Source organism: Cataglyphis hispanica, chromosome 4 (assembly GCF_021464435.1).
Source record: "Cataglyphis hispanica isolate Lineage 1 chromosome 4, ULB_Chis1_1.0, whole genome shotgun sequence".
NCBI classification, from domain to species: Eukaryota; Metazoa; Arthropoda; class Insecta; order Hymenoptera; family Formicidae; genus Cataglyphis; species Cataglyphis hispanica.
In genome coordinates this window covers 11,810,540-11,831,230 of record NC_065957.1, presented here as the reverse complement: position 1 = coordinate 11,831,230, position 20,691 = coordinate 11,810,540, and the positions used below count along the sequence as shown (strand labels likewise).

At 30.9% G+C, this 20,691-nt stretch overlaps 7 protein-coding genes across 11 annotated transcripts; 4 read left to right on the top strand and 3 right to left on the bottom strand.

Moving 5' to 3' along the window:
- Positions 1–147: 147 nt before the first annotated feature.
- On the top strand, positions 148–2,766 carry LOC126849046 (probable mitochondrial glutathione transporter SLC25A40). Its single transcript, XM_050590506.1, has 7 exons — positions 148–786; positions 1,142–1,308; positions 1,390–1,524; positions 1,637–1,799; positions 1,926–2,122; positions 2,195–2,276; positions 2,465–2,766. Exons 1-7 carry the CDS (start codon positions 669–671, stop codon positions 2,710–2,712), a joined length of 1,110 nt encoding a protein of 369 aa, XP_050446463.1. The 5' UTR covers positions 148–668; the 3' UTR covers positions 2,713–2,766.
- A 737-nt stretch (positions 2,767–3,503) lies between these two features.
- LOC126848690 (ATP synthase lipid-binding protein, mitochondrial) lies at positions 3,504–7,040 on the top strand. 3 transcript variants are annotated; one of them, XM_050589770.1, is made up of 5 exons: positions 3,504–3,708; positions 4,233–4,331; positions 4,502–4,603; positions 5,238–5,343; positions 6,287–7,040. In XM_050589770.1, the coding sequence occupies exons 2-5, from the start codon at positions 4,287–4,289 to the stop codon at positions 6,448–6,450; spliced, it is 417 nt and encodes a 138-aa protein (XP_050445727.1). In that variant the 5' UTR covers positions 3,504–3,708; positions 4,233–4,286; the 3' UTR covers positions 6,451–7,040. The 3 variants fall into 3 exon arrangements, with proteins under 3 accessions (XP_050445727.1, XP_050445725.1, XP_050445726.1); XM_050589768.1 differs by having other exon boundaries at positions 3,505–3,680; XM_050589769.1 differs by lacking the exon at positions 3,504–3,708 and adding an exon at positions 3,777–3,976.
- A 1,588-nt stretch (positions 7,041–8,628) lies between these two features.
- Positions 8,629–10,560, bottom strand: LOC126848683 (transcriptional adapter 3-B). The gene is made up of 2 exons (XM_050589761.1): positions 10,372–10,560; positions 8,629–10,296 (listed from the first exon to the last, which is right to left on the bottom strand). Exon 2 carries the CDS (start codon positions 10,188–10,190, stop codon positions 8,853–8,855), a length of 1,338 nt encoding a protein of 445 aa, XP_050445718.1. The 5' UTR covers positions 10,191–10,296; positions 10,372–10,560; the 3' UTR covers positions 8,629–8,852.
- Positions 10,561–11,471: 911 nt separating this feature from the next.
- On the bottom strand, positions 11,472–14,796 carry LOC126848684 (dnaJ homolog subfamily B member 12). The gene is made up of 8 exons (XM_050589762.1): positions 14,282–14,796; positions 13,864–14,017; positions 13,541–13,686; positions 13,320–13,460; positions 13,103–13,236; positions 12,902–13,017; positions 12,647–12,810; positions 11,472–12,493 (listed from the first exon to the last, which is right to left on the bottom strand). Exons 1-8 carry the CDS (start codon positions 14,412–14,414, stop codon positions 12,378–12,380), a joined length of 1,104 nt encoding a protein of 367 aa, XP_050445719.1. The 5' UTR covers positions 14,415–14,796; the 3' UTR covers positions 11,472–12,377.
- A 205-nt stretch (positions 14,797–15,001) lies between these two features.
- LOC126848692 (RNA guanine-N7 methyltransferase activating subunit-like) lies at positions 15,002–16,045 on the top strand. Its single transcript, XM_050589772.1, has 2 exons — positions 15,002–15,328; positions 15,440–16,045. The coding sequence occupies exon 2, from the start codon at positions 15,463–15,465 to the stop codon at positions 15,766–15,768; it is 306 nt and encodes a 101-aa protein (XP_050445729.1). The 5' UTR covers positions 15,002–15,328; positions 15,440–15,462; the 3' UTR covers positions 15,769–16,045.
- A 102-nt stretch (positions 16,046–16,147) lies between these two features.
- Positions 16,148–18,202, bottom strand: LOC126848688 (tuftelin-interacting protein 11-like). 3 transcript variants are annotated; one of them, XR_007687295.1, is made up of 3 exons: positions 17,955–18,202; positions 16,433–17,533; positions 16,148–16,291 (listed from the first exon to the last, which is right to left on the bottom strand). XR_007687295.1 is itself a non-coding variant. In XM_050589765.1 (2 exons), the coding sequence occupies exon 2, from the start codon at positions 17,368–17,370 to the stop codon at positions 16,645–16,647; it is 726 nt and encodes a 241-aa protein (XP_050445722.1). In that variant the 5' UTR covers positions 17,371–17,533; positions 17,955–18,202; the 3' UTR covers positions 16,191–16,644. The 3 variants fall into 3 exon arrangements, 1 of the variants encoding a protein (XP_050445722.1); XR_007687296.1 differs by having other exon boundaries at positions 17,987–18,202; XM_050589765.1 differs by having other exon boundaries at positions 16,191–17,533.
- Positions 18,203–19,056: 854 nt separating this feature from the next.
- Positions 19,057–20,369, top strand: LOC126848689 (calcium load-activated calcium channel). Its single transcript, XM_050589766.1, has 4 exons — positions 19,057–19,337; positions 19,462–19,539; positions 19,635–19,954; positions 20,092–20,369. The coding sequence occupies exons 1-4, from the start codon at positions 19,277–19,279 to the stop codon at positions 20,182–20,184; spliced, it is 552 nt and encodes a 183-aa protein (XP_050445723.1). The 5' UTR covers positions 19,057–19,276; the 3' UTR covers positions 20,185–20,369.
- Positions 20,370–20,691: the final 322 nt, after the last annotated feature.

Here is a 20,691-nt window from a genome sequence, read left to right as displayed (position 1 = left end):
TAGTTCATGTAGACATGTAACTCGGAAACGTTTACGTGGCAACAGCCAATCAACTTATCACTTTTTTATAAGAGCAAAAAATTGATTGGCTGTTTTTTTCGCGCAGATTTATTATTTGTATTCTATCTGGACAGCCTTTTAAATATGATAATGTAAGAAAAATCCTAAGAAATTGATCAATCACGTGTCTATCTAAGTAGAGCATAAATGATACTACGAATGGAACGAGATTGAATCTCCAGTTTGAAATGTTATTAGTCCCATGTAATGAGCCGTAACGTGCGATGATAGGGAGCTCGCAATCTCGCAGATCGATAAGAAAATTATGATATCATCGATATTCGCAAAAGATTGTTAAGCGATAACCTGGTTCACGTTCTACAAACAACTTAGCCGGCAACATTAATCAGATGATGTAAGAAACGTCAGGCATATGTAAGAAGAAGATTAATGAAGATATCGTTATATACACTTTGTTAATTTTTACATGACGTGCTAAAAAAAAAACAAACCTATCGCGATGTCACGTGTCACGTGTATTGTCTTTTTGTTCCCGCGATATATCGCGCCGATGACGACTCGTTTTTAGAGTCTCCTTCAGTAAAATTTTATATTACGTCAATGTGTGGATTTTAAAGTGTGCATGGATATGAGAGACAATCTACGCGATGAATAAAGCAAGTAATATATCATCAAACATTGACTTGGATGATCCAAGATTTCGTATTAAACCATATCAGCAAATTGTAGCTGCTTGCACTGGTGCATTTATCACGTCGGTGTTTGGTAAGTTTTTCTGCTGATGCATTGATAATTTAATAAAAATGTTTGTTATTTTGCACATAGACATATCCTGTATAAAATAGTATGTGTAAATAAAAGACTAGAGTATATTGTGTCAATATATTCAAAATAATATGCTATTTTAGAATCATATATTGTAAGGATTGCAAGATTTAATTTCTATTCTACAATTCATCACAAATGAATACAATATATATTGATTTCTTATTTTTGAATTATAGAGAATTATAGAGAACATATTTATATTGTAATTTGTTTATTATATGTATCTTCTAAGTGACAAATTAAATGTAAATCAAAATTTAAAAAATTTATATACTTTTAATGACACTCTTAGTGACCCCCTTGGATGTGGTAAAAATACGTCTTCAAACGCAGCAGAAAGCGATGCTTTCAAACAAGTGTTTTCTATATTGTAACGGTTTGATGGATCATTTGTGTCCTTGTGCAAATGGTAAAATGCCTGAATGGATGAAAAGGAATGGAAAATTCCATGGAACAGTGGTATGTAATAATTGTGTATAGTGCAATTCAATACAATATTCAATATTTTGATCTCTTATATTCATTTATTTCTTTTTTTAGGATGCTTTGATAAAAATAAGTAAAACAGAAGGTGTAATATCATTATGGAGTGGTTTGAGTCCCACTCTTGTTTTAGCTATACCTGCAACTGTTGTATACTTTGTTTCCTATGAACAATTGAGATTATATCTCAAGGTAAAAATATATTGTGATATTTTTTCCTGTCTTATTTACAAATATGAGACAGAGAAACTTTAGATGAGAAATATTTTGTATTATCATTAACAATATTACAATACATTTTTAGGATACATATAACAGAGAGTTCAGAAAAAGAGGTAACAATGTCGAACAACCTTTTTGGATTCCTGTTTTAGCTGGTGGTACAGCACGAATTTGGGCAGCGACATTGGTGAGTCCATTGGAGTTGATAAGAACAAAAATGCAGTCACAGAAATTGAGTTATGCAGGTAGGGTAAAAAAATTAATTATATAGATATATATAAAATTAAATTCTTATAAAAAGAGAAAGAGAGAGTGAGTGAGAATATTTGACATAAAGTTTTAACGATTTCAATGCTTTATGTGTGTTTCAGAAATAACACAAGCAATGAAAACAGTTGTGAAATATAGTGGTATTTCTGGATTATGGATGGGATTAAGTACAACACTTCTACGTGACGTTCCTTTTAGTGCTATATATTGGTTGAATTATGAAACTATAAAGAAGATTTTCTACACCTCTCACCAAACTTTTACTTTTAATCTAGTAGCAGGCGCCGTATCTGGATCTGTATGTGTTTTCTAAATATATTTCATTATTATATTTAATATATATTACTCTCTTAACTACAACATTATACAGATAGCAGCAGTTCTCACTATTCCATTTGATGTAGTAAAGACGCATAGACAAATTGAAATGGGTGAAAAGGAAATTTATTCAGGTAAATATTATTATGTACAATGAACATTTCATTATAAGAATTAGATTAATATGAATTTGTATCTAGTTTTGTATAAAAATTTGCATTTAGTTAACTTGTATATCTGTCACAGGAATTTTATAATAATAACTAGGATAAGAATATAAACAAAGAAATTATATTGCAAAATATGTATTATGAATTTTTAGATAAACCTATTCGAAGTAGCAATACATGGTCTATAATACAGAGGATCTATCATCAGAATGGATTGAAGGGTTTATTTACAGGATTGACACCACGTTTGGTAAAAGTAGCCCCAGCTTGTGCAATTATGATTGCAACTTTCGAACACGGCAAACGTTTCTTCCAATTGTATAATGCTAGGAAAGCCATTGGATTTGAGATGGAACACGATATACATTTATTGCAGCATAAACCTAGTAGTGCAGAATGATGTGCCTACCATAGCAAATTGTACAGATTCACAATAAATTATATTTTAATTAAGTTTCTTATATTGTATATAATATAATTATTAATTTAAATTAATAATATCATGTATATACAAAATAAGAAACTAGTACTATAAATTTGTATGATCTTAATCTTTCTCGTCTTTTTTTACATTTGAATAGGAAAGAATTCCATAATATTGTCTATGTATTGTTTGACAATTTTTTATTTTTAAATATTTTATATAGCTATGTAAATCAATCTAAAAAGGGTTCTTAAAAAGCATAATTGAGATTTAGCCAAAATAGTATTTGATAAGTTTTATGTTTATTGATTGAAGAAATCTATAGTAAATTTCAAACCTATAGATAACTACTTGGATAACAATAGACATATCTTATAATAGACTTCTCATTGATTTTTACTTATAAGCAATTAATATATTACACGTGATAAAGTTATCATTTATCATGTAACAGACATGAATATATGTATATATGTATAAAGAAAAAAGAAGTTGGACAAATTTTGACATTTGCATCGGAGCTTCATGTTGCATCGCACGCAGCGACAGCGACATGAAGTCAAACGAGCGATTAAAGATCATCTATAAATCTATCCATTTAAATCGTAGGGCAAATCACGATTTTACGAGACGGCCCGCAATTTTAAAGACATAAATAAGGGGTGCTCATTCATTCCGAAGGAATGTCCCAGTGCTTGCACTGATCATCCGCCGCGAACGAATTGGTCTGCTCGGCTAAATTCGGTTGGTCGATAAAACGTCGGTCGGGACGATTCGCTCGATCGGAAGCCACGAATAGGTCATCGCACGGAAGTCGGTCCGTTCCGTTGGTAGTCGCGCTCGAGATAGGTCGATTCAATCGCAGACGTTTTCGTACGCGCTCGCCTTCCACTCATACTCGATTTAACATTCCAAGGGCCGTCTCTCTGCGACACTGCTCTCTGGTAAGTGAGACCGCCTGCTGCTCGGCAAGTGAGCAAAAAATCGATTGTGCCGTGATTCGGATCGCTCGTACGGAGAGTAAGCAGCCGCGTATCCGCGATTATCGTTGGGAACGCGAAGATCGGTTCGTTACATTGAATCGGTCGCGTTTTTATTCATTCGTCGATCGATTGCCGTGCGGGTACCTAGGGAGAGGGAGCGAGCGGCCATTTTCTACCGTAACGTGCTTGTCGCGAGTTCGCCGCCCGGCATTTGTCGTCGTCGTCGTCGTCGTCATCGTCGTCAGGATTCGATCGACGTATGGCATTCGCGTATCCGCTCAAAGCTGCTGGTCGCGGGCGAGCTCCAAGAGGACGAGCGCCCATAGCCCTGTAGGGAGGGATTAGCCTCGCGAGAAATTTTGAGGGCGTTACGTAATATTCGCTCTATCTACGGTTCGATTCCACTACGGCTGTTTCGTCCGCGGCCAGCTTTGCACGAAGGTCGCGAGGGTGGTGAAGGTGCTGTCCTCTCGCGAGGCATCTAACCGTGCGTATTTTCGGATTTTTTTTCAGGTTCCCTTGCGTTTAAAGTCTACGAGACCTCACAGTACCATAGCAAACGTCATCATGTACGCCTGCAGCCGATTCATCGCGCCCGTCGCCAAATCCACCGTGAGTACAAGACCAAAAGAAAGAAAGAAAAAAATAATAATTTATTTCCGAAACGAGATTTCGTATGCGTGTATACATATACATATAATATTATATAATGTCTCTTCTCTCTCCGCGTATTTTCTCGCACCTTTTATTAAACGCGCGCATGTTTTTTCCTTCCATTATAGTTGGTCTCCGGCACCAAGACTTATCTACGGCCACTGAGCAGTGCCGTGATCAGCCACAGCCAGTACTTACAGCAGAATCAAATTCAGACACCCGTCAGTTTAGTAAGTAGATAATCGTTCTTTTATTTTTTCCCCTCCCGCCCCCTGTACATTGCATAACTTTTCGAGATCAAGGTTATATAATTGGCGACCAGCGTCACTATCCGTGATGAAGTTTTCGAGTCTCATTTAGCAAGTTGAGATATTTTCGGGATTTCCGTATCTTTGTAGCAATAGGAAAAAATATTGGTCGCCATTAGTCGCATCTTTGGGGTCAAAATTGCGCAATAATTATCTGGAAATGAAGATATGTAGATGTTTTAATTAGATATCGAATAGCATTAGTTATTAATTTTTTTAAGATTTGATAGTTTTTGAATAGTTTCTAAGTCATGATTTGACAGATATATATGTATGGCTCTTGTATCTTTTACAACAAAAATTTTTGGAAATGATAACACAAATGTTACTATGATTATTAATGCAACAATTAGAAAAATTTGTTAATTAAATATTTGATTTATATTCTGGAATGAATCTTCAATTAGTGAGATAAAGAGGTCATGAAATATAAATTTGGTTGTATCGCTGAAACTTTATTTACATCAAAATTATAAAATAAATCTTTTAAAAAAATATTATTGTGTATGATAAAAATTAATATCAATAATCTCTAATTTGTCATATTTTGGTGCAGTCACCAATTGTACGTAGCTTCCAAACTTCGACAGTCAGTCGTGACATAGATTCCGCTGCGAAATTTATTGGTGCTGGTGCTGCCACTGTAGGTGTAGCAGGATCTGGTACGTATCTGTAAAAATACATAATCAATTGTCAAACACAATTTTGCACAATAGCATGAAAGATATTATTAAATATTAAAACAATAGAATTTTTATAATAGATTTGTCAATGAGACATTTAATGGATTTGAATTAGTTATATAAAAATCTCTGTAATTTATTATGCAGTGATTATATATGTATAACTTTCTGTTTAGTAATTTTGAAATAATTACATTCATTATATCTAATGAATGCATATATATGCATGCTTTCTACTAATAACATGTTTAATTACCTTTCCTATAAGTGTTTTTATAAGAATTTTAATACTTCCCAAATAAATAAAAATTTGTTGCAATTTTTATACATCTTTTTTTTTTTTTTTTTTTTTTTTAATTTGCTTATGCTAAGGATATTATATTCCTTCAGAAACATTAACTTTTTTTTATATGACATGAGTATTATGTTTGTTTTAATTTCTTGTTTAAATTTATATTATTTTTAAAAAAGCATTGTTTTATATTATAGGGGTTGGTATTGGTCTAGTTTTTGGATCCTTAATAATTGGTTATGCACGTAACCCGTCCCTGAAACAACAAGTTTTTAACTATGCCATGCTTGGATTCGCGCTATCCGAAGCAATAGGCCTCTTTTGCTTGATGATAGCGCTCCTCATATTATATGCCTTTTGAATCCAACTCTCTCCCTTGGACCACATTCCCATTCATGGAAGTGAAGTTATTATAGATTTTTTTCATCTGTCATATATGTGTAGGAAAATATTGGATTTATATTGTTTTAATGTCTCATTAAGTAAAATGCATGTGCATAGATTGTTATGTAATATGTTATATATGTACAGTGTATGCCGCAAACATCAGTATTAGAAATAAAATCCTTCATCCCTCTGTTCACGAAATCCGATATGTATTCCGTAACAGTCGACGAATTGCTATTCCAGGTGCCGGTATAGGATCCGTATTCGGTTCGCTGATCATCGGTTATGCCAGGAATCCTTCTCTGAAACAGCAACTATTCTCGTACGCCATTCTGGGCTTTGCCCTATCCGAGGCTATGGGTCTCTTCTGTCTTATGATGGCTTTCCTGCTCCTGTTCGCCTTCTAAGCCACAATATCTGCATAAAAAATTGCTGATATAGTTTTAGTGCGTCACTGCCAAGGCAGCGTCGTCTGGCTCAAAGGGAAAGGCGGCGGCTGTCTCTGGTGTGCGGGATGCCATGAAATCATTAGAGAAGCTCAGATTTTCGTGGTTCGGTGGGGTTACGACGGCGCGGCAATGAACAAGAGTTATAATTAAGAGCTATACATGTAGTTACATGTCATCGTTCGCGGATCGTCCCGGCCCCCTTCCAAATCTTCAGCTTATTCATAATCATTTCATGGCCTACTGTTTCATGTAGCGTAAAACTCACATTGTTATAAAATAATGGATTTCATTGTAACAAGAACGAATAAGACATTGAAGGTTAAAAGAAAAAAAGCGACAGCCTCATCTGCATACCTATGCACGCATGTAGGTATTCATACTCCGTTATAGTATCCTACACGAGTACATTTCTCGAAAAAATCTTGTTACCTTAAAGAGTTCATCATTGTTGTGCCGTCGCGTATGCACATTGTTGAGAAAAATCTTGACGATAAAAAAGAAACAACCAAAACTGTACAGTGATACCGAATAAACATCTTTGTCGTGAACATATGGATTTTTATAAATATTTGTTTACACAATTTCCTTTTCTGCCGCCTCTCTTCAGATTCACAGATATTTTGTAATTTCAAAAAATCAATCAAATCTGCTCTCTTATATACATCACACAGTTATATAAAGTTTATATGTATAAAAATAAGCTCTTTTGTACAATACATAATAATTATTATTTAAGTAACTAAATGTACTTGAAATGTTAAAATTTTCTAAAGCTATTTTAATGTTTTAATGTGTTGAAAAAAGTTATAATAATGGAAAAGATAGTAAATTGATTAGAGAGAGAGAAAGAGTACAGTTACAAAAAAATATATCTCACTATAATATATATTAATGTATTAAGAAGTAATTAAGAATACAGTTACAAAAAAATATATCTCATAATATATATTAATGTATTAAGAAGTAATTTTTAATTAAGATATATCTCTACATTTAATTATATAATCAAAGTTTAGTAGTCCATATTCTAAGCAACAAGAGTTGTTATTCAATGGTACGTATATAAGCAACATGCACATTATACATTCAAGAGATCTCAACATAAATAAAATTCTTTCTCAATTTTTTTTTGGTTTATTAATCAAGACCCATAAGTATATATACAACTTTGTATGAGTTTAAAGATGTCTGTTGTTATATTTCACAAATTTGCTGACATACCATCTATTTATGATTATGATTATAATTCTTCAATGGATTTACTAAATTACAAAAAAATACAACAAAGGCATATTTGAAACTAAATGCATTTAATAAATTTAAATTATATATATATATATATATATATATATATATATATATATATATATATGCATGAAAATATTCATATTATTTACACACACAATGTGATGAAAAAATCACAAAACATTTTAAGAATTATTATGAATAAAATTAATATTAAAGTCATTGATGTAAAAAAAAAGTTTTACATCTACTTCTTACATCAATTTTCACATATATACAGGCTTGAACATGTTTAGAGTACACATAAATTACATACATAATATGTATTTTCACATTGTTTTAAATAAACATAATTATTATTATATTCCTGTATATGTATACTCTTAAAGCAAAAATAATCTGGTTTTCACAATTAGCTAATTTTCTTAATTCTAGCCTCAAGTTTGATATACATGTGCAAGCATAAATTTTAAATATATATATGAATATTTTTACTTTATTTTAAAATTATAAAATCTATATTATATAAAATTCTATACTAAAAATCTCCAACTATATTAAAGGAAGAAATTGACACATAATGGAATATCAATAAAAATTAATACTATGAAATATTATTTTCAAATTTAAAGATAAGATATTTAAACTGTGAGTATTATAATAATCATCAAGATCTCTCTTGTATCTCTTTCCTTTTTGTAAGCAATGACTGACATAATTTAACTCCTGTAAAATGATAAATATATAACTTCTGAATAAAAAAAAAAATCTTATGTTTATATTCGAATATTATTCAGACTCGAACTTCTCTCTGTGCACAGAAATTCTAAATTCATGTATGCAGTGTAGTTTTCATCGCAATATACAATTTCTCTATATTAAATCTATGTATTTTTAATATAAAGAATTAAGAATGTATATATTCTGATAATACAAGTATATATTATCATATTATCTGACTATCTCACACATGATGAATATTTCATATGACAGATTAAGAATTTTTAAATCTATATTATAATGTGATTGTACTATGTGTGTTTGTGTGAGTGTGTGTGTGTTTAAGAATTATTCTTAAGCTTAATCTTGCTGTATAAAACCTAGATTCTACTAAATTATTTGGTAGCATTTAATTGTTCCAATAAATTTTCTCTTTCCCGCAGACATGCCCATGCTTTCTCCTGATCCTTTCTCGTTAAAGATTCTTTATTTTGTTTGGTTTTAGTCAATTTTTTATAATGCTCTACCACCTCGTTATCGGCAATACTAATTTTCCGTTTCAACGCTTGCCTTTTACTTTCCTCTTGGGCTAAATTTAACAATCTCTTTAGCTGCATGACATTGTGATTAGATAATGCAGAAAGTTCCTGTTGACATCTTTTAATCTCTGCAAGAATCTCATCATCATCTTGATTCTTTTTCTGTGCATCAGGTTCCAAGATTCCCTGCTCGACTAATTCTTTGAGCATTTGTGATTCCAAATTAATGGAGTTCTGAACAGTCAGACCTCTCAAAACGGGTGAGTCCCTATCTCGGAATAATTTATTCTCTGTATTATTATTCCCGACATACCCCTGCTCCATTAGTGCAGAGACCAGTCGCTGAGTGAGAGGTCCTGCGATACCATTAGTTTTCTTATCGCCTTTGGCTATCAAGTGAGACATATCTGTACGATTTTTCCTTTTCTCCCTGTTTGGATTGGCCGCCTCTTCCTCTTGCGACAAATCGTTGTACGCCCACATTAAACTATAATGACGGCCCAGAGGTGGGATCTTCTTAAAATCGCTTATATCACCATGCGTAGCAATCAGTTCTTCCAACAATTTAATATCATCAGGCATAATGTCGGTGCAATAAGGATCCACTGATGCCCAGAACTTGTTGGGTGTATCGTTTTTCGGTAAAAGCAGCTTTGGCACATCTGATTTAGACCCTTCTATCCTCGCAGCTTCATGTATGTTTGATGTTACCTGACTGGCTGAACTTCTTACTGCTCTTTGCGTATAGAGTTTTGTGTACAAAGGCGGCTGACTTTTAGTGTTTACCTCTTTTGGTTTAATTTTTTCTTCGCGCACTTTCTTATTAATTAGAGGCACGCTTTTTCCACTTTTTGATCTTCTGTCTCTACGTTCTTCCACCGATGACAAGTTGGCGATCTCATCTTGAAGAGTGCGATGCCGTACAACTACCGCCGACAAGAGCGTCTCTAGTTCCAATTGTAGTGTGTCAAGATCTTCCATACCCACACCCTCTTCCGCTGTACGTTTCAGGATGTTGGTGTATTTTGGCAGGTGTCGACTATTGTCAACAATTTTTAAAATTGCCTGAGACGTCGTTGGCTCTGGTGTCTCGGAATTTGTGTCGGTGTTTACTAACGAAGACTGTGCAGTCTTTCCAGATTCGCGTACCTTGACAACAGCCTTTTTAGAACTCTGCTTTCCTTTTCCCGACATATTTTTGAATGATAAGAGTCAGCAATGAAAAATAATTAAGTGTCACTTCAAAGACTGCTATATCTGTAATTAATTTGACGCCTCTCAAGCAGATATCATGTTACATCTGTAATTATTTAAAATTCGTCAAGAAATCTTCAGGGATTATGTATCAAATTTTAAGTGCCATTCTATTATTTACCTCATCTTATTGAAGTATAAAATATCTTGGTCACATATAAATAATAACATAAAATCACGCAGATTACAGGTTATAGTTGCCATCAGTAGTAAAAATCTATAGTGTACGTGATGTAAACTATAGTTTTTCAGTAATGGCAAAAAATGTCGAACGCAGCCATAGTGGGTGCATTTAATAGCATGATCACTCAATGAGTAATTGCTCGTGATTGGTGCTTTACAATCAAAAAGATAAACCAATCATGAATAGCCGCTTAGTGAACGGTCGTATTATTGGACCCAAATCAGTGATCAGTAATTCTCAATAGTTGTTTGCGACTGTCGCTACGTGTGTATAAGCCTTAAGCCAGTAGTAAAGATTATAGTTGAAATTTGATTAATCAAAAGAAAGAAATTTCAATTCCTTTTGTTTTGATTAATCAAATTTCAATGCGTAATATAATTAAATAATGTCTAATATAAATTTTAAGATATCATTTGCCACACAATGGATATATTTAAGAAAATAGACTCTATATATAGACTATTATATGAAATTTATGGAAAAAGATGATATACTGCATCCCGAAAAAGATAGATTAATGGATTTAATCCAAAATTTTATCTATTTTTTTTAAGGACTTTATGGGACATACGATTGATTACATCGCATGAAATTTTCGAGAAAAAAATTCTTTATCTGATTGTCATCCAACAAACTTTTGTATAATAAACATCATTTCTTATTTTTTACATTCGTTAAAATAATGTTTTTCATATGTGACTGTGTAATCAAAAGAAATAAATGAAAAAAAATTGATACATATATAATATATACATACTTCACATATAATACATACTTCACACACATATAAAGTTCAATTTATATATATATAATCAAATATAATTATTAAATTATATTTTATATATATATATTTTATATATATATATATATATATATATATATATATATATAAATTTTATTGCCTATAATTTATATTTAATATATTACTTAAATTTCATCTTTTTATAAAATCAATAACTATAATACAATATAGAAATTAAGACTTTGAAAAAATTCGTTAATTGACTGAGAAAATTTAAAATGTTTAAACATATACATCCTTATCGAATTATTTCTTTTTATTTTCTTTTAAATTATACTAGTATAATCATAAATTTATTTTTAAAAATTGACAAACATGCATACACCAACAGGCCACTGTGTTATAACATTCCAAATATGAATAATAACTGATATTAGATGCATTTATATTTTCTCAATTACAACCACAAAAAGCATTATTACGAAATAAATTGTGGACTCGCAAGTTTGTAAAATTACATATACATGATATACTCATCCCACTAAAGTTATCTATGTGATTGTACTAGCAATAGTACTAGGTTTTCGTTTCCCTTATTATAAATAATTGAGTATTCAGAATAACTATTACATTTCCTAAGGATGTGTCACTGCATCATCAGTTCGTATGGAAAGTTGAAGAAGCATTATATTATTTTCTCTGTATATGTTTATAATTTTTAAAACAGATTTACATATTATGTATATATATATATATATATATATATATGTGTGTGTGTGTGTGTGTGATAATCTTTACCTGACATCCTGTGTATATATACACATATCATATACACACACGTGCACACACACACACACACTCTCATATTTGTTTAAACAGATTATAGAAGGAGTTACAAAAGAAATTTCCTTTTACATGTGCAAGTCCAACTAAAGAATAAAACTTCGTACACTTTGCAATCAGTCATTCATTATGCAGTTTATAATTTATGCAAAGAATAAACAGCTAAAAAGTAATCCAAATATGTGTTTTTTGTGTGAACTTTGAAATACATGATTTATTCTCTGGATGTATAGAAATATGATATTGCATTTTATATGTCAAATTTTCATTGCATCACACCCAAAAACAATTATATATGTATAAATATAATATACATCTATCTACAATAGACTTCTATTTAATTAATATTTTTCGCCTATCAGAGTCTATCTTGCAGTTCTTGTATTTTCTTACATGAAGGCGTTTCGAAATTTTTAGCTTTTAAGTATAAATCATGATCTCCGAAATTACGAGATTTCCACATCATAGCTTCTCCTAGAAAAAGATGTTTCAAATTTTTTTAAATCTTCCAAGAGGAAAAAAAAAGCTATATATAATATTATATAATCATAGCAAACTAAATTAAAACATGTTGAATCTATTGAAAAGTTAAAAGAAAAAGAAAGAAATTATTGTATATATACATACTGTAATTCTTCTCTCTGGCGCAGGCTTGTCGTAAGTTATTGAAATATTCTTCTTCAATTGATATTTCTAGCCTACGTAAACTGCCTTGATATTCACTGTGAAAGTTCTCCTTAACATAATATGGAATATGTGAACCTTGAGTGGTTCTGGCTACAGAATATTTTCTGCAAATGACAAGAAATTTATTATAAATATATTTTTTCATATAATTATTTTCATTAAATTTAAATGCTGTTAATTATTAATTATTCTTACGAATTTGAATGTAGACTATATATTGGATCAGAGATGAAGAAACTACTCATCATAGTTAACAATATTAGTAATAAAACTGGTAACATTTGAAGAAATGTGGTATATCCATTCGCTTGCTGTAAAGTGTTATATATAATAAATGAAATGTTATATATAACAAGTGATAATTGCCTTTGCAGTAAAAATACTGTTTTACTCTACCTGAGAATGAGTATGTTGCGCTTGCGCGTCTTGTTGTCTCATCCATCTCCCACCTGGTCGACGCATATAAAATTCTTGTTGCGGAAAACCAACGCCGAAAAACATGTTAAATAACTCCTCAGCTGTGATATCAGCTAAACATATAAATTTTAGTTATTACTTTCTAATGTATAAATTTGTAGTATTTCATAATTTAATATCTCCTTTCTTTTCTTACCTTCAAATCCGCGAGTGTAGTTATAGTGTGTATGACCTTGGCGATGTTGCGCGTTCTGCAATCGTTCTTCTTCAGGACCATATAAGTCATATTGTTTTCGCTTTTCCGTATCAATAAGAATAGCGACTGCATTCCCAATAGCTATATAAGGATACAGATTTTTTATTTAAATGTATTTGCTATAAACAACTCTTTATCGCAACTGTATCAAGTAATCTTACCTTTAAAAGCTTCAGCCGCACCTGGTGCTTTATTTTTGTCAGGATGTAATTGAAGAGCTAATTTCTTATAAGCTTTTTTAATATCACTGTCTGTAGCATCTTTGCTGACTCCTAAGATCTCATAATAATCTTTACATTTCTTTATCCTGAAATAATCAATATAAAAAAAAAAGTATGATTTATATATAAAACGAATGTTATGCAGATAATAAATAATAATTAAATAAGCAAAATATAATTATAAGAATCATAATACAATTATTTTTCATGAATATTGCAATCTGTTTGAGTTGTTCAAACAATCTCATCATTAAAGTATCTACCTTTTCACATGATCCAATTGTTCTTTTGTATATTCAGAATTAGTATGGGAATGTGTTCCATCTTTAGTTACATTTTGACGTTTTCTAACAGTAGGCTCTGCAGATTCAGGTTTTTGGTTTTGCTTTGAAAGTATCGTCACTTCTGCCAACAGTTCTATAAACATGTAATTATTTGATTATTCTTTCATGACACTTGTTTCATGGCTTTCTGCCAGAAAGAGTTTACAGAAACTGTTTTCGCAAGACAAATGTAAAGAAACGTGTGCGTGCAATTTCGTCTGTAGTAAACAAATATAAAGTTAAGAACTCTTTTACTGACAAACAATACGAACGTGCGCAATACAAAAAGCGGAGAAAGATCGCCGATTGATCTGCAACATTGCTTAAGGATGTACACTCCACTGGAAGTCACACGTACCCTCAGCCTTCTTCGTCGGATATAGCTTTTGGGCTTTGCGAACAAACTTCTCGGCCTCCTCGTATTTTCTCTCTCGCATAAACCGTTCCGCGAGCTCCGTGCATCGCTCGGCTTCGTCCTTATTGCTATCCATCTCGTCCGTCGTCGTGAATCAAATGGTACAGTTTATGTTATTCGGTCACAAGGTGACAAGGCAAAAATGGTAAATAAGTCACGAAGGCAGTCGAGAATTCAACACTCTCCACTGTAATGTGTAATGTGATCACACGTCATGAACATCGTTACGGCCGAGTAGTAGACGATTACAGATGCGAGGGGGCACGGATGAAAGCCATTACGTCTCACGTCAATTAATCACCTGCGATATTTCGTCCGAACGAACTGTATACACGCGCAATTGGATATCGGAGTCGGAAAGGAAAAACTTTCGTAATCCGCGAAGATTGATTCGGCGGGGATCAAAAATTCCGAAATATCGGTGCTCGACTGTTAGGGCGAATTCACATTGGAGAATGTTATTCCGTTTATTACTTACCACCAGCGCGAGTTTTGATTGGATGCTGCTTTTCTGCTTTCTGCTTTTTTGCCAACATGTGAAACTCGCCCTATACATTCATATTTGTTCAAAGAGGATTGGCTATTGGATAGGATATCCATAAAATTTTATCTTTTGCCGCATTTTCATGGACAGTGAAGATAATAATTCATATGACAACCACTGACAGGATACACAAAACAGGGAATTGGATATAAATTTCAGTCTTGTGTTATTAATAATATATTTATTTATATTAGATTTAAAATCCATTTTCGGTTGAACATTTAATATATTCGTAAATCTGCTTCACTCGAAAACGCTAAATCAGTCTCTTGTTAATCATTGCTAATACGCAGTATGATATGAGCTTAAGGTTTGCTTTAAAACACATAACCTTCGTTTACGATTCATGCCATAAATATTTACAAATACATCCAATTCAGAATATAATAAGAAATATAATAAGAAAATAGGCCAAACATCCGGGATTATAAAATGTTTCTGTGATCGTAAGTTTTTTTTATAACAATAATGATATTCACATAGAGATATGTATTATTTATATTTTTATCATCAATCATTTTTCTACATATAATTTTGATATTAAAAATAATATACAGGTTCTTGTCTATAAGATTGAATTATGGCAGACATTACTTTGACGAGCGAGCAAACGAAATTTTTAGAAGAATGTGAAGAGGAATTTAAAGATCGTTATACAGAAAAGGATAGTGCTTTTATGAAGATTAAAATGCAGGAACCAAAAAAACCGCCAATTGTGGATCCCTGGTATAATAAACCGCGTAGACATGACTGGTCACGTCAGCAACAACATCAAAACCATGGTAGACGTAATCATCATTGGGATCGTCGTAATAATGATAAAAATGAAAAATTGGAACGACATGCTGGTAGACACTTCATGCATCATCGGCAAAAGATGTATTAAGACACAGTGACATAGATGCAAGTGTGAGGACTTGAACAACACATGAAAATTGAACTTGTAATTTTTATTTATACAATTTATTTTAATACTAATGGATAATTTTATACTTTATTTTCATTATTTGTTCAAATTAATCATTAACATTCTATTAGCATTATACTAATTATTTATAATTTACTTTATTACATATTAAAACTAAGAAATCATAAAAACATTTTTTCAAATAGAATCGCAATATCAATTTATGTAAAATAAATAAAAAAATTTGAAATTACAACTTTACTATATAGTAAAAAGACATATTTACATATGCAATATTCATACTCTCAATTTTTCAAAAAACATATAATCCATGAAATAAATAAATAGAATATACTAAAACAAAACTATTATTGATTCAAACATTTAAAATAGAAATGTGAATATCGGATGTTTTTTCATGTAGCATATTTTTTTTAGATACTCTAAGACTATACATATTAAATATGTTTTTACTTTTATCACACTTGCGTGTACCTTCCTTCTGCAAAATAAAATTAATATACACTCGAGTTTTTTAAAAAGAAAGAGCTATTCTAAGATAAATCTATAGACAATTTTTATATTCCAATATTTTCTCTTGATTTCTATTCTAATAATAGTATGCATAGAATATTGCAGTCACCTAATAATCAGATTAGAGTTCGATCCCAGCCAAATTCCACACTTCCCTGATTGAGAGCTTGCACAGAATTACCTGGTGAGATTTTATAAAAATTAGACTGTGCTTAATAATCGTGCTAATCCTCTCAAAAAAAAAAAAGAAAAAAAAAAGATATTTTCATTCAACTGCTCTTTTTCTTATACTTCATACATAAAAAATGAAATAGACACTTCTCAATTTTTTAAAGGAGGAGAAGAAAGAAAAGAAGAAGGTGAAATTGGAGCCTTCTTGATAATGGCAACTTTTTTCTTTGAAATTTGGGATGTAATGAATCCTAAACCTCTTCGACCATGTGGAGTAATTGCTTCCACTGGTTCTACACGACCTTGATCATTTTTTCCAAGACCTTTTCCTGGTTTATATCCCATTTTCTTCATCATATTTTGAATTTTTAATGTATGTAACATATTACTTTTTTCATCAATACATGCATTGTTTGCTGTCTCAATTTCTTGAATGTTATTTTCTTCTTTTATATTATCAATTGCATCTCCACTATTCGACTTTTTTCTTTTAGCTTTGTGTATATAATGTCCCAATCCTTTTCGACCACGTTGAATAACAGTTTCTATCGGTTCGACACGACCTTGATCATTTTTTCCAAGACCTTTTCCTGGCTTATATCCCATTTTTTTCATCATATTTTGAATTTTCGATGCATGCAATACATTGTTCTTATTTTCATCGATACATGTATTGTCTGCTATCTCATTTTCTTGAGTATATTTTTTCTTCTCTTTTTCTGTGTTATCAATTGTATCTCCAATAATCGACTTATTTTCCTCAGTCTTGTGTCTGCATATGTTTTCATCATGATTTTGACTGTTTGTTTCATTGCATTTTAACGAATCATTATATTTTTTATTAATATCATTTTTAGAGCAGGATTGTCCAGACATTTTCCCTTAATGATTTAAACAACTATACGACAATCATTGTTATAAGCAGACATTATGTTATGTATCCAGAAGTAGGCATCACTTGAATAATGAAAATAATTATTAAATGTATCTGCTGCCCTCAGTTTAATATCCTCACTATTCAAAACATCTTTATCCAAGCCTAGAAAAAGAATAACAAATTAATGTAATAGAAATATGTAAAAAATTTTCCTTTAAATTTAAATATACAAAAAGAAAAAAGGGGAGATAATAGATAAGAGGCCTTTCCTAGTTCATATCTTTTTGTTGTCAATTCCATTAAAGCAAATACTAAAAAAAAGATTTTCTAATCTCTGAACATAAAGTTTTTATAGAATTTGTAGAGATGATTATTATAAGAAAAGATTAATATCTTCAATTTTTTAGTAAAATTTACAGATAAAGAGAAAAAAAGAGATCTTTTTTTGATATACAGATCAAAAAGCAATTATAAATTTCTCGAGCTTTGATATTCATTTAAATAAGAAAGTCTTAACATGCATAGATGTCCCAAAACTATAATTGTTTACTGAAGGCTAAATTATAAAGGAGATAAGATCTACCACGATAAGAGCATGCTATTTTAGCTATTCACTTTGCTGACTTAGCTCTCGAACTCTTCATATTCTTTTTATAAATATTCTTCTGTTTTAAAACATTTGTTGATCACAGTTTTCATGTGTCTGACAAACATTTCACAGAAAGCCAAAGTAAAAGTCGAAAAATAAAAGTGGATCCATACAAGGACGCTTATAAAAAAAGCTTTACTGAATAAATGAACGATAAATGTTAAGATTTAAGATATGGCACCTCCTCCCTATATATATGTATGATGTATATATATATATATATGTATATGTACATACATAGTACGTACAATCAAGATTGCCAAAGGGAGTGGGAGAACTGCAATCAGTGCAATCACATAGAGACGTAATAACGTGTAATGCACATGCAATAGCAATAGAATCTTTCTATTTAATAATTCCAAAATTTCAGAAAAGCTCAGTCTTGAAGATTATGGAGGAATTGGACTATAATGTTAATAGAAGCTGTCAAACAAGACGGATCATGCAATAAGAAAATATAATTGAAGTAAAGCCTAAATTTAGGTTCAAGAGAGAATATTTCTAGTTTAAAAGGAGAATATCATCCGATGATCCGATGCATTCAAAAATCCTCCCCCATAGCTTATAATTGAAATTTTTACTCCTTTTGTCCTGATTGGTCAATTAAATAGTACTTTATCTTAGGGTAGGATTTTCGAACGTATTTCCTTTTGAATGGCTATGTTATATTGTGATTACTTTTTATGGACTCTCTTTCTCATTCACGTGATCACAAATTTACGTGGCAAATGTGAGAGCATTCTCTTTGGTGAAAGAAACGGAAAAGTAGCGAGTGAAAAGAATTCTCTTTTCGCAATTTAGGATTTAGAGAAAAGCTTAGCTACTTTGAAATAGAAAAAAAAAAATTTAGAATAGACATTTTTAGAATAAAGCAAATCGCGCGCGAATGTAATGTGCAATGTAATGGGCAAGTACAAGTTTACGAGCATTTTGAAGTGGAAAATAAAAGAACAAACCTGTACTATATATAGTACATTTTCCTTAAAAAAAAATAAATAAAAATAAATAAAAAGAAGGTTGTGATTGTGTGTGTGAATTTTTCATTATATAATACAATATTTTGAAATGACACGTGCGTAATATCGCGGTGTAATGTCTGAGTTTGTATAATTTAATACTTTAGCTCTTAAGCATTACATTGTGCTTTTAATGACGTGTAAGGTTTGACATAGTAGTGATCATTAGTAGTGATCACATGATTATTGAATATTGAATACATGAATTAATAACAAATAAAAATATTCATTCTTGCCAAAATGTGGGCGGACACAATTCTAATTGTATTTATCAGCATATGTACGGCGTTATTGGGCGAAGGTAAAACGATATAAATTTCATTATATAAATAAAATAAATATATTGATAATAATTTGGAAGAAAACGCATATAAAATGCTCATGTTTTTTTTAATGTATTTACTTGATGCATATTGTTTTTTTAGGGTTGACGTGGTTAATGGTGTATAGAACTGAAAAATATCAAAAATTGAAGGCTGAAGTTGAAAAGCAGAGCAAAAAGTGTGAGTTTACAAGATTTCTGCTATGCACTGAAGAAAACATATATACACATATATGCCTGAAAAAATTATCTAAATAAAATTGTTTTATTTGTTAGTGGAAAAAAGAAAAGAAGCACATGGCGATTCTTTAGACAAACAGCAGAAAAAGAAGATTGAACGAGAAGAGGAAAGACTAAAGAATAACAATCGGGATCTATCTCTTGTGAAGATGAAATCTATGTTTGCAATTGGATTTGCATTTACAGCACTTTTAAGTATGTTCAATAATATATTTGATGGACGAGTTGTTGCCAGATTACCATTTGTCCCAATCAGTTGGATACAGGGTTTGTCACACAGAAATCTCCCGGGTGATGATTATACAGAATGTTCATTTATATTTTTATACATATTATGCACCATGAGCATCAGACAGGTAAATCTTATTTATAATTCATATTATATATGTATGTGTATATAGATGTGTGTGTGTGCGTGTACATTTATGTGAGTGTGTGCATCTAATATATACCAGTTTATATGCAACATTTTATATATGCTTTTGATTTTTAGAATATCCAGAAGATACTTGGCTTTGCGCCATCTAGAACTGCAAGTAAGCAGAGTGGCAGTATCTTTGGACCACCACCTCAACAATTCAAATAAATTCATATTTGAGCATTCATATTTAATCATCAAGAATAGTTATTGATGCTTATAGAGATTTTTTGTACATCTAATTGCTCAATTTTAGACATTTATTCTTATGTCCAATTAATCTTTATAACATCAATTTTTTGTTTTGTATATTCCATATTGTGAATTATATTTAAATAATATCTTTAAAAATATTTTTTTCTTTTCTGAAGACCTAAATTATATATATATATATATATATATATATATATATATATATATATATATAATAAATATATATATAACACTTATGTAACACACGTTATATAATATATAAAACTTTTATATATAAAATATATAATTATTGTATTATCTATTGAAACGCATTACATAAAATATCCATAATTTGTTAAAAATAAATTTTATTGTTAAATTTAATTATATTTATATTTAATAATTGGGCAGAGAGATAAGAAGATAAATTAAAAATGGAATAAAACTTCAGTTTAGTACTGAATATATCAAAAGATAGATACA

Excerpts from the sequence above, each read along its gene's own strand:
- LOC126849046 (XM_050590506.1), top strand. The coding sequence starts at position 669 with ATGAATAAAGCAAGTAATATATCATCAAACATTGACTTGGATGATCCA. Across the intron at positions 1,309-1,389 it reads GAAAATTCCATGGAACAGTG|GATGCTTTGATAAAAATAAG; the intron begins GTATGTAATAAT and ends TTCTTTTTTTAG. Across the intron at positions 1,800-1,925 it reads ACAGAAATTGAGTTATGCAG|AAATAACACAAGCAATGAAA; the intron begins GTAGGGTAAAAA and ends TGTGTGTTTCAG.
- LOC126848690 (XM_050589770.1), top strand. The coding sequence starts at position 4,287 with ATGTACGCCTGCAGCCGATTCATCGCGCCCGTCGCCAAATCCACC. Across the intron at positions 4,332-4,501 it reads CGCCCGTCGCCAAATCCACC|TTGGTCTCCGGCACCAAGAC; the intron begins GTGAGTACAAGA and ends CTTCCATTATAG. Across the intron at positions 4,604-5,237 it reads TTCAGACACCCGTCAGTTTA|TCACCAATTGTACGTAGCTT; the intron begins GTAAGTAGATAA and ends ATTTTGGTGCAG.
- LOC126848683 (XM_050589761.1), bottom strand. The coding sequence starts at position 10,190 with ATGTCGGGAAAAGGAAAGCAGAGTTCTAAAAAGGCTGTTGTCAAGGTA.
- LOC126848684 (XM_050589762.1), bottom strand. The coding sequence starts at position 14,414 with ATGGATAGCAATAAGGACGAAGCCGAGCGATGCACGGAGCTCGCGGAA. Across the intron at positions 13,687-13,863 it reads CAATTGGATCATGTGAAAAG|GATAAAGAAATGTAAAGATT; the intron begins GTAGATACTTTA and ends TGATTATTTCAG. Across the intron at positions 13,461-13,540 it reads TGCGGCTGAAGCTTTTAAAG|CTATTGGGAATGCAGTCGCT; the intron begins GTAAGATTACTT and ends ATCCTTATATAG.
- LOC126848692 (XM_050589772.1), top strand. The coding sequence starts at position 15,463 with ATGGCAGACATTACTTTGACGAGCGAGCAAACGAAATTTTTAGAAGAA.
- LOC126848688 (XM_050589765.1), bottom strand. The coding sequence starts at position 17,370 with ATGTCTGGACAATCCTGCTCTAAAAATGATATTAATAAAAAATATAAT.
- LOC126848689 (XM_050589766.1), top strand. The coding sequence starts at position 19,277 with ATGTGGGCGGACACAATTCTAATTGTATTTATCAGCATATGTACGGCG. Across the intron at positions 19,338-19,461 it reads TACGGCGTTATTGGGCGAAG|GGTTGACGTGGTTAATGGTG; the intron begins GTAAAACGATAT and ends TTGTTTTTTTAG. Across the intron at positions 19,955-20,091 it reads GCACCATGAGCATCAGACAG|AATATCCAGAAGATACTTGG; the intron begins GTAAATCTTATT and ends TTTGATTTTTAG.